The sequence below is a fragment of the Oryx dammah genome, unplaced genomic scaffold (genome assembly GCF_014754425.2).
Source record: "Oryx dammah isolate SB20612 unplaced genomic scaffold, SCBI_Odam_1.1 HiC_scaffold_3, whole genome shotgun sequence".
NCBI classification, from domain to species: domain Eukaryota; kingdom Metazoa; phylum Chordata; class Mammalia; order Artiodactyla; family Bovidae; genus Oryx; species Oryx dammah.
In genome coordinates, this window is record NW_024070187.1 from 96,742,243 (window position 1) to 96,754,431 (window position 12,189).

At 36.9% G+C, this 12,189-nt stretch overlaps 1 protein-coding gene across 2 annotated transcripts in view; it reads left to right on the top strand.

The window, feature by feature from the left end:
• COPS4 (COP9 signalosome subunit 4) overlaps positions 1 to 11,825 on the top strand; it is a 39,147-nt gene extending 27,322 nt beyond the window's left edge. Inside the window, exons 8-10 of one of the 2 annotated variants that reach the window (XM_040237236.1) lie at positions 3,404 to 3,519; positions 5,161 to 5,245; positions 11,302 to 11,825. In XM_040237236.1, coding sequence (XP_040093170.1) covers positions 3,404 to 3,519; positions 5,161 to 5,245; positions 11,302 to 11,435 — 335 coding nt within the window. In that variant the 3' untranslated portion in view covers positions 11,436 to 11,825. The remainder of the gene's footprint in view (positions 1 to 3,403; positions 3,520 to 5,160; positions 5,246 to 11,301) is intronic. The other variant, XM_040237237.1, reaches the window with a different exon arrangement.
• Positions 11,826 to 12,189: the final 364 nt, after the last annotated feature.

Below are 12,189 nucleotides of genomic sequence, written 5' to 3' on the forward strand. Positions count from 1 at the left end.
TATTAAGGGGTAAGAATAGAACTTGGTGGTGTGTTTCCTACTATTTGCTTAAGTCAGACTGTCTTCGCTGGGAAAGAATTTATAATAGATGCTTGTTCATAACATCAATAATTTTATGTATGTTTATCTATAGAGATTTTAAGGTAGCTTATAACAGTAGCACACATGACTGAAAATATAGATGTAGACCACTAGAAATATGGAAAAGGTCAAGACAGACATGCACATCTGCCAGACTCATTGCCTTGGATTCACTGTCATCCCATATTGAAGAGAATCTAGCTGTATACAATTATTTATGTAAGATTTGGCAAAAAGGTATATATACCTCATCAGTCGCTGCCCTAGTTCCCAGATTTACTGAAGCAATTATATCGACCTATTGAATTTCTTTTAATTGTACATTAAGAAACAAATAATTATCTTTCTGTCTAAAGGAGATAATTTATTCTATAGGATATTCTTTATGAAGATAGTGAGAAAAATTCCATTTCAGTCTTAGGATTAGTTGTGATTCTCCAAGTACTTGTTTTAATTTAAGTAATGTGAGTTGATAAACTGATTGATTTTCTTAATTTGATAGGCTGCTAGAAAGTTTAAAAAATTAAACTTGTAGCCCACCTGTAATGGGTATGTTTTGATCATTGCTATTCTTTTCTTTTTTAATTTTAAGTTTTCTTGTCTCCTGTGTATTCTGAGCAACTTTAATAAATTCTTTTGCAGGAAGTTCTCTGATAAAAGCTAAATAAATAAGAAAAAGTTTCCAGAACTGATATAGTTAAACTTCAGATTTGACTTTGTGCTTTCTGGCCAAAGAAAGAAAAAATAAAATCAGGTTACTCTTCTAAAATGAGGGATTCTAACTAGGATCTCTAAGAATGCAAATGATTTTCAAATTTCTCACAGGAGAGTATGTATCTAGGACAGGTATTTTGTCTTCTTCCATTTTAGCCTTTGTTACTTTATTTATTTTTCGTGACCATCTTTGTTTATTTTAGTTACAACCCCTAGGCTAGCAATCTTAAGACACAGTGTTGTTATTCTTCCAATTCAGTGGTTTTAGTGTATTCCCAGGGTTTTACAGTGTTCCTGCTAAGCTGTTTTCTGCTCTGTAGATTTGCCTGTTCTGAGCATTTGCTATAAATGGAACCATACAGTGTGTGGTCTGCTGTGGCTGGCTTCTTTCACTTGGCTTGATGTTTCCACGGTTCATCTGTGTTGCAGTGTGCATCAGTACTTCATTCGCTTTTATTGCCAGGTAACATGGTGTTACCTCATTTTATTTCATCAGTTGATGGACAGTTAGGTTCTGTTGTGAACATTCATGTAAAAGTTTTTGTACGGACATAGGTTTTTGATTTTTTTAATTTTTAATTCTCTTGGATATATATCTAGGGGTGGGATTACTGGGTCATATGGTAGCTAATGTCTGTGCAAAAACTTTCACATGAATGTTCACAACAGCATGATTAATAGCAAAAACAACCTAAATGTCCATCAGCTGATAAAGAGGTGTGCTGCAGTCCATGGGGTCATAAAGAGCTGGACATGACTGAGCACGTGAACAGCAACAGCAGCATGGTAACTATGTTTAGTCTTTTGAGGAGCTGCCAGACTGTTTTCCAAAATGACTGCCGCAGTTTACCTTCCTATGTGTGAGGGTTCCATTTTTTCCATGTTTTCTCCCACAGTTGTTATTATCTGTCTTTCTGATTGTCTTCATACCCCACTAGTCATCCTAGTGAGTATGAAGTGTGGTATCTTGTTATGGTTTTGACTTGCATTTCCCTGAGGGCTTAATGATGTTGAACACCTTTTCATATACTTATTGACCACTTTTAAATTGGGTTATTTGTTTTTTTTTATCATTAAATTGTGTGAATTCTTATATATTCTAGATGTTATCATTGCCAGATAAATATCTTCTCCCATTGTATGTGTTGTTTCTTCACTGTTGATGGTATAATTGAAACCCAAAAGTTATTAATTTTTATGAAATCCAATTTATGTTTTTTCTTTTGTGGTTTGTACTTTAAGTGTTGTATCTAAAAGGCTGTTGCCTAATCCAGGGTCATAAAAAGTTGCTCTGTTTTCTTCTATAAGTTTTATAATTGCAGCACTTATATTTAGGTCTTTGATTAATGTTAAATTAATTTTTGTATGTGGTGTGAAGTAGGGGTCAACTTTACTTTGCCTGTGAATATTCAGCTGTCCTAGCACCATTTGTTGGACTCTTTATTTCCCCACTGAATTACCTTGGCATCTTTGGTGGCAATCAGTTGACTGTAAATTGAGTTTATTTCTGGACTCTAAATTCTATTCCGTTATTCTATATATCTGTCTTCACACCAGAATTCCCGTCTTGATTACTGTGTCTCAGTAATAAAATCAGAAAATCAGAAATTTTAAGCCTTTCAGCTTTGTTCTTTTTCAAAATTGTTTTGGCTTCTCTGGGTCCTTTGAGTTTCCATGTGAATTTTAAGATGAGTTTGTCAGTCTCTGTGAAGAAAACAGATGGGGTTTTGTTAGGGACCGCACTGAGCCTGTAGATCAATTTGGGGAGTTAACAATATTAAATCTTCCCTATTTTCCTATTTATTTAGGTCTTTATATTGGAAAGTGGCTAAGAGAGTCAATCTTAAAAGTCCTCATCACAAGAAAAAGATTATAACTGTGAGGTGATGACGCTAGTTAACTAAACTGGTGATGATCATTTTACAGTGTGTATATATATATATATATATACTCACTGTGTTATATACCTTAAATGAATACAATGTTACATGTTAATTATATCTCAATAAAAGGGAGAAAAAGAATTGGGTGAGCCCAACAGTCTAACCCTTTCAGGATGGGGCCTTAGGTCCAGAACTCTGTCAGGCCCTGTTTTATCTTTCTTAGGGGAAGATCCTATACCTGATATCTCACGAAGGGATCTTGCCATCCAAACACGTCTCACATTTGCCTCGGTACAGTGCTTGTGCAGTGCCCAGAGAAATAGAGACATTCCCATTGCTCTGTATGTTTTGACTTATCAAGCTTACAGAATAGGTTGCATGATTGTTTTGCTGCTGCTTGCTGATGAAATCTGTGCTTATAGCAAGAGAAGAGAAGGCAATGAAGCTGCTAACTAGTCCAAGGAAGCAAAAGCCCAAATCCAGAGGACTAAATCTGTTCAGCTAATAAGTAGCTACTTGCCAGTCATCTTCTAAATGTTATTTTTATTTAATTGTATGATTCCAAATGTACCAATTAGGGTATCTTGGTTGCTTTTAAAATGTTGATAAGAATAAAGACAATGATTATGAATTATTACATGTCTGGAAATTTTTTTTTTAAAAGATGCTTTTTTTAAGAGTGTAAACCTAGTTTCAAAATTATAACTTTCTTATTTATATTTAAGGTTCTAGCATCTTGGACAGAGCTGTTATTGAACACAATTTATTGTCTGCAAGCAAATTATATAATAATATTACTTTTGAAGAACTTGGAGCCCTTTTAGAGATTCCTGCAGCTAAGGTATTTTCTTATTTCCAATACATAAAAAGGAAGTTAAGAGACTAAATCATTGATATAAAGAGAAAATAAAATACATACACTTGGACCTCAAGAACTGTGGATGAAAAATTTGTGGATATGGAGGGGGCCAGCTGTATTCTTTGTACTACTCCATTTTATGTAAGGGTCTGGAGCCTTGGTGGATTTTGGTAGCCAGGGCCCTCATGGAACCAACCCCCCAGGGCTGATATTGAGGGATGACTGTAATGGGTAAATATTGTATACATTGTATGTATACAACAAAAACATAAATAAAAAGCCTCAGATAAATGGAAGTAAATTATTTGAGTGTTAAAATAGTACTATAATGGAATTGTCTTTGGTTTTGGATTTTTTTTAAGTTGAAATTCATGGTAAAGTGACCTAGAATGGAAATCTTAAAGGGGTTCCAGGTTATGATTCCCATTTTGTAAGAATATCTTTGTTTCATATCTGTTCAAATCCACTTCAGAGTGGTTTCTGATTTTTAACTACCGTTTGCGTCAGTTCTTTTTCCTGCCCTTTAATGACTGTGGTAACACTATAAGCTATTCTGTTGTAACTTCTGTGGTTGATTTAACTTAAGAAGTTGGCTGCGTTATTAGGGAGTTGATTTCATTCTTAGTCATGATTTGGTTGGCTATGTATAAATTCCAGAAAAGTGCCAGTATTATTTAGAGGGTATTTCAGGTGTCATCTACAAAACATTCTCTTAATTTTAGATAAAGCAAGCAATCAACCTTACTTTTACTAACTTGTAGACCTTAAAGTCATGCAGTTATGGTCACGTCTCCTTTTATGTGTTAGAAAATACTGAATTAAAATTTCACTAACACAGTTCCTTTACATGTATGCATTTCATACACAGTGGAGGCAGTGGAACCATTTTGGAACCAAAGCTTTAGTTCCCATTAATAGATGCTTGCTTCTTAGGCTTTGAGGCATGACTTCCTTGCTGAGACTAAGGGAAGTGAACATATTTTTAGCAGTAAATGCTAGTCACAGTCTGTTCGGGAGTGAATTAGGGTTGATTATGAACATGATCAGAATTACTATAATGACTATTACAACCCAGTTTCCTTAACAGACAGTAAACATGAAGTATGTCTTTAGGAATCAGAGGACTTTCTGCTCCCCTTTAATTGTCTTTTAAGTCCTTTCATTTCCCTGTTAAATTTGAACACTCTTTCTCCTTTCAGTTTTTCCTTCAAAAAAAACTACTGTCTTAAATAGTTTTGGGGGGTGATAATGTGAAAACTGAAATGAAATAGAATAAGAAAAGCTAGGGATTTTTTTGAGGTGTCGATCCCAGAGAGAAGAAAAATTGTGAGTTAGATTTTGAGCAGAGAGAAAAATTGCCAAGAGGGCTAGGTGCTTGTTCAAAATCTTATAAGAGAAACAGATCCCAGTTAGCATAAAAGAATGGATTGTACCCAGGAAGAATTGGGGGATTAAATAGGCAGATGTACAAGATTTGCTCTTATAACAAATGGCAGATGAACACATACATAAGGCTTAGTGATGATCAGCTAACCCAAAAGCTTTCAGTTCTGTTGATGAGCATGTGTGATTAATTCGATACGATAATTAAAATGTCTAAGAGTTTTGTTTTTTTTTAAACAGGCAGAAAAGATAGCATCACAAATGATCACAGAAGGACGTATGAATGGATTTATTGATCAGATTGATGGGATAGTTCATTTTGAAAGTAAGAAGTTTTGCTTGGTTATAGCATGATGAAATGACAGTATTGTGTATTTGTGATTAAAACATGCAGAGTGAGCAATTGCTGAGCATTTTCCTTTGACCCAGAATCTTACTACTGGAATGAACTTATTTCCTGGAGAAATTGTTGTTGTTGTTGTTGTTGTTCCGTCACTCAATCGGGTCCGACTCTTTGTGACCCCATGAACTGCAGCATGCCAGGCTTCCCATCCTTCACCATCAGCAGGAGCTTGCTCAAACTCGTCCATCGAGTTGGTGATGCCATCCAACCATCTCATTCTCTATCATCCCCTTCTCCTGCCTTCAATCTTTCCCAGCATCAGTCTTTTTCAGTGAGTCAGTTCTTCGCATCAGGTGGCCAAAGTATTGGAGCTTTCCTTTAATATTGACTAATTCAGTCTCCTTGCAGTCCAAATGCAAGGAGGAAAAATTGAAGCTGGCATTGCTATATTCATTCATTTACTCACCAAACATTTATTGACTATACCATGTAATGGGTGTGTAGAAAGGACAGTTGCATTTCCTATTCAACAGCTCACTAAACTGATGGAGGCAGACAGATAAGTAGATCTCGCGACTTTCTCGTTTGTCTTAATACCTCCTCAGCCCCTCTTCCCACCTCATTTGTGCCCTGGACCTTACAGTACCAGAACCATTCTGCTTGGACAGTTGTGACTTGAAATACCCAACTCTGGCCATGGCCTTTCCCCAGCCTTTCTGGTGGTCTTTCTCGGGTATGTCTGCTTTACCTCTTCCTTGAACATGCTGGAGCCTTCCGTCTGTGACTTTCACTTTCCTCCCGTCATCCTAGCCCTTTAAAATTCTTTTAATTTATTTTATTACTTTAAAAAGTTGTTTGTATTTGGCTGTGCCTCATTGTGGCATGCAGGATCTTTTTTTTTTTTTTTTTAAGTTGCAGCGTATGAACTCTTTAGTTATGGCATGTGGGATCTAGTTCCCTGACCAGGGACTGAACCCGGGTCCCCTGCATTGGGAGTACAGAGTCTTAACCACAGGACCTCCAGGGACATCTCCCCTTTTAAAGTTTTGCCGTTCTTCCTATCCAGCTTAGAGTTCATGGTTCATCATTTCAGTTACTCTTTCACAGAGGCCCCAGACCACTTGCCTACTAACTTTGTTCCCGCTGTCCAGCAGGTCTTCACCTTGAATGACCCCATCCTTCGGCTTTTCCAGTCCTGTCCTTGAGTAGCTAACCTAGGTTTGCTGGAGAAGAGTCAAGAGTCCCAGATTGACTGATACCGCTGCAAATCCAGGGTCCTGGGTTCTCGACACTGCCTGGGATTCTTCATACATTTCTCTAGTCCACTTTTTTTCCCTACTCTGCAGTGACTGTTTCTGATTTCAGTTTCCTAAATCTCTGACTTTTGTCCTCCTTCACCCAGGAGAGAACTGCATTTCCTATTCATAGAGAGAAGAAAAAAAAAGCTATTCATATGAAATTATCTTAACTTCTTTATCAGATTTATAAACTCCTAAATGTTAAATATAGATTGAATTTTGTCTTTTTCTTCTTTCATGTTATACTGGAGATGGTTTCCATCTCTCTTTCTAGTTCTTCCACTTGGGGTCCCTTCTCTGAACTCTGCCACTCCCTACCTCCAACAGAAATCTTTTTAAAGAACTTGAGCTTAGCAATTATTTTGTCCATTTTCATCCTTTTTCCCCCTCCTTTGTTGGCTTCTTTCTATCAATATTTAAACATACTCGGGTCTCTTCTGTTTTAGTGAAAATCCTTTTACATTTCAGGCTTCATCTTGGCTTAACATCGTATCGCATAGGGTTGACCACTTACTCCTTTTTGATTGCCCCTCACCCCCTTGACTTCTGTGCATCTACTTCACCATGTTCTCCTGCTTCTCCTCCTTTTTCTCCAGGTGTTCTTCCCAGCCATCTCTGTAGACTCTGTAGTGCTTTACATTTAAATATTGGGGCTGCTTAGGACTTACTCCTTGGCCTTTTTCTTCTTGCTCTGCTGAGTTACCCTAGTAACCTAGTACCCTCTCGTCTACTCCTATTGATCCATCTCTATGCAGACAATACTTAGACTTCTAGTGTAAGTCTCCCTTCTGAATCCCAGACTCAGCGGCTCTAATTGACAAGTAGGTGTTTCCCACCTGACTGCTTCGTGGGCATCTCAGAAGGAACATATCCAAAACCACATTCACCATTTCCCCTCTCTGCCTGCCTCGCAGAACAACCAACCAGCTATCCAGAACTAGAGTGTTCACCTTCTCCAGCACCCTTATCCTTGACCCCTTCTTTTCTTTGCTGCCCAGAATCCTTTCAACTTTCTGTCTTTTGTGTATCTAGAATCCACATACTTTTCTTCATTTGTTCCTGTCACCACTCTATTCTAAGCTCCTGTACCCTCTTTTGGACTTAAGAAATAGCCTCTTAACTTTTATCTCATGTCTGCAATTGCTCCTTTCTAATCCCATTGCCCTGCTATAGCCAGAGTAATCATGATCTTTGAAAAATGCAAACAGGCAGAAAAAAGAAATAAAAACCAAATGATTCAATGTTACTCTATTCCATTACATGCTGGTTGAATGGTTTCTCCATTGCTTGTAGAGTAAAATTCTGCAAAGTCTCCAAAAGATCGTGCATGACCCTTTATGAATTTCTCTTTCCAGTCCAGCCCACAGGTCTTTTTGTTTTCTCCATCATTGTAAGTTCCTTCCCACATCAGACATTCCAGAATAGCCATCCCTCCATAGCTAGCCTCTCCAGTCATCTTCTATTTGTCCCCGTGTCTTAGTTTCAACAGCGTTAATCAATAATGATTTTCCTGACTCCTCAGTTTAGGAGTAGCTCTAAGTTATATGTTTTTGTCACCCTGAATTTCTTGCTAGCATTAATCGTAATTATTTCCATTTCTGTAGCTCTTTGTCTAAATGCCTGTTTCTGTTACCAAGCTCAGCTTCCTAGTGATCAATATTAAGTGTTTCTTGTTCTCCATGGTATGTCCAACATCTTTTCCAGTGTCCTGCCTATTGTAAGTGGGAAATAAATAATTATTGAATTAACAAATACAGTATATGATGAATAGTATAGCAGAGGGGTCACCAAGTAAAAGAAAAATTTAAATTAATGTCTGCCAACTTGATAGAATATGGAATATTTTCCTTTCTAATTTTCTTAGATTAAAAAAATTACAATGGTAAATCTGCTCTTATTAAGAAGTAAATATTACACTAATGACTAAAGGAAGAGTCTGTAATATCTTTTCACTTTCTCTTGCATTTCTCTAACCCCACCTGTCTGGCACAACTAGTATCAGTCTGAAATCTTGTCTGTCTTTCTACATGCTTATATAGATAAGTAAAAAAAGATATGGACTTTAAAAAATGGCGTCCTACCTTAAAGTACATAGTATTGTACAAAGTGTTGTTTTTTTTTAAATTAATGTACTGTGAACATATTTTCAAGTCATTAGATATAAAATCTAATTTATTTGTTTTAATAGTTGTGTGGTTATTTCATGGAGTTCAACTATTCACCTGTTGATAGACATTCAGGTGGTTTCCTTGTGCAAATCTTTAAATCCTGGGACACTTAGTTCTCTAGAATGAAGTCTCAGAAGTTGCATACTTTGATGTTTCAGAGGATATATGTATTTTGATTAATAGCTACTACCAGTTTGTTTTCCAGAAAGCTGTAGCCATTTACACTTCCGCCAACGTGAGAGAATGAAGCTTTAACAATTGGATATTCTTTTTCTTTTTGTCTTTTGCCAGTTGTTGGGGGGAAATACTGCATTATTGTCTTACTGTACATTTCCTTGGCACTGGTGAAGTTTTAATCTTTCCATGTATTGGTCATTAGCATTTTCTCGTCTGTGAATTGTTATTTTTTCTTACATATTTCCTTCCTTTCTTCTCCATACCTTTCCTATATCAATGTTACAGATACTTTTCTCATTCTATCAGTTGTGTTTCTATTAGGCAATGTGTACCATAAACCCTAACTCCAGACACATTTAAAAGCTTTCTTTGCAGCCAAATATGTCCATTTTTAATTTTATGACTTTTGTGTTTTCTGTATTGAGTAAGAAAATCTCCTTCACTTTGGGGTTAAATTAATATTTAAAGTTTCTTTAATATTTTATTTATTGTTTTATATTTACAAATTCAGTCTGTAGTTCATTTTTGTGTATGAGTCATAGTCTAGCTGTTTTTTTTTTAAAGATAGATTGCCAATTATATGAGTATCATTTATTAAATAAAGCATCCTTTCTGATCTTTGGAGTGTATTAGGTTTCACGTGGTGCTAGTTGTAAAGAACCCGACTGCCAGTGCAGGAAATATAAGAGACGCAGGTTTGATCCCTGGGTCAGGAAGATCCCGTGGAGTAGGGCAAGGCAACCTACTCCAGTATTCTTGCCTGGAGAATCCCATGGGCAGAGGAGCCTGGCGGGCTGCAGTCCGTAGAACTGCAAAGAGTCGGACACAACTGAAGCGACTTAGCACGCATACACGTTTCACAAATTAGTTTGGATCTCTTTCTGTACTCTTTTCAGTTCCATGGGTCTGTAACAGTATTGGGTAATTTATAATAGAGTTTACTGTTGATAGAGCAGACCCTGTCCCTCCACTACTATTTTTTAATTGAGTCGAGATTCACATCTGTGAGATTAATCATTCAGTATCATTTAGTATGTTTATAGTGCTGTACAACCACCATATCTGCCTGGTTCCAGAACAGTTTTATCTTCTCAAAAAGAAGCGCCATGCCCCTTAAGCACTTACTCCTCATACCTCTCTCTCTCTAGCCCCTGGCAGCTAATTTCTGTTGTTTCTATGGATTTACCTATTGTGGATATTTGATATGAATGAAACCATACAATATGTGACCTTTCACCTTCTTTCACGTAATGTAGTGTTTTCTAGTTTCACTCATGTTATAACATGTAGTCAGTACTTCATTCCTTTTTAAGGCTGAATAATACTTAGTTGTGTAGATATACTATAATCCTGCCCTTATTTTTAATTTTCAAAATTATTTCAGCTATTCTCAAACATCATTTTTTCCATATTAACTTCAGTAATTTTATCTTGTTCAGGAAGCAAAACAGAGAAAGGGGGGATTGTCTTGGAAATTTCTTTAAATTTATGTGTTAATAGAAAAGGACTGATATTTTTAAGATATTACATCTTTCCAGCTGGAAATGTGATTTGTATCTACTCAAGTTATCTTATGTCCTTTAGTCAGATTTTATAGTTTTTTTCCCTGTCATTAATTCTGTGCCCAAATTTGTAAATGTTGATGCTGTTTTGGATGGAGCTGCTCCCTCCCTAGTTTTTCATTTCTAACTGCAGGTTGCTGTGCAGAGAAAAGCCTGCTAGATCATGAGGTTTTTTGTTTGGAGTTTAAATATTAAAATATTCTTTAGAGTCCAGTAGAGACAGCGTAGAGTAGGTAAATAGGCTTACTTTCCCCAGTAGGTGGCAGTGTCTTATGAAGGTATAAAGTGAAAGAAAGTGCAAGTCGCTCAGTCCTGTCGAATTCTTTGTAACCCCACAGACTATACACTCCATGGAATTCTCTAGGCCAGAATACTGGAGTGGGTAGCCTTTCCCTTCTCCAGGGGCTCTTCCCAATCCAAGGATCAAACCCAGGTCTCCTGCGTTGCAGGCAGATTTTTTTACCAGCTGAGCCACCAGGGAAGCCCAAGAATCCTGGAGTGGGTAGCCTGTCCCTCCTCCAGGGGATCTTAAGGTATAAACTGAGTGAGAAAAGCACGTCAGTGCTTTAACTTCAGTGAAGTCATCTTTCTGTTGTGGCTGAGGTGTTTTGATTGATTTTATTTTGTGTATTTTTGTTTTGTTTTCTTTTATACTCTATGCCAGTGATTGGAGTACTTTTCTTAACTGTTGCTTAATTAGCTTAATTTTATCAGCCAAGTGTTTTGAAGTAACTTTTAAAAATCAGTGTTTCTGTGTTTTGTCTTCTAACTCACATTCACTATGGTTGCAAAGGAGTAACTTCAGCTTTGTACATTATTCCTTTTTTCTTTAGCACGGGAAGCCCTGCCAACATGGGACAAACAGATCCAGTCACTCTGTTTCCAAGTGAATAACCTTTTGGAGAAAATTAGTCAGACAGCACCAGAATGGACAGCACAAGCCATGGAAGCCCAGATGGCTCAGTGACTCCTTGCAGACCGTCTGTGCACACTACACCTTTTTCCATGTTGTACGGATTCATTTCACTATCTCTCAAAAACATTTGCATCATGACCTTACATATTTCAATCCCTTTTATGCTGGATTCTATTTAAAGAAGACATTATTAGAGCAGGAAGTACAAGCATTTAAAAATATGTAGTTCCCATTTATTCAGGGTCTCTGTGTATCAAGCTAACTCAGATGTTTTGAAAGCTTTTTCTTTAAACAGAGTAAGTGAAATATCTGTGGCTAAGGAGTTTGGGATTTGTGATAACTTTGTAGTCATGTAAAAATAAGTGCTTTGTGCCTCGCCACATGTGGTTATTCTAATAAATGGAGAAGTGAGCCAAATAAAAGTAGTACTTTTGTTTTTAATTAGTGAATAGTCTTTTGTTCCTTTTCCCTTTCACTTCTGCAGACAATTATTTGTCCCGTATGCAAGAAATGAAAAGATAAGCCAAAAAGCCTCTTCTCTAGGTATTCACAGTCACAGAGCCAAGAGTCAGCACGTGAAATATTTGTACCAAGTCTGAGAGCACAGTGGGGAATTTTTTGTTTAGCAGAGAAGGATCAGCAAAGACTCCTCAGAATTATTCCAGCCTCCCTTCATAGAGAACATGGGGAAGGACTTTAAAAAAAGAGTCTGTAGGCAACTACCAGTTTCAACTTAAACATGTAAGGAGCTCAAGTAGTCACTCCATCCTCACAGCAAGAAAAGGCTTAATAGGTGGAAAAAAAA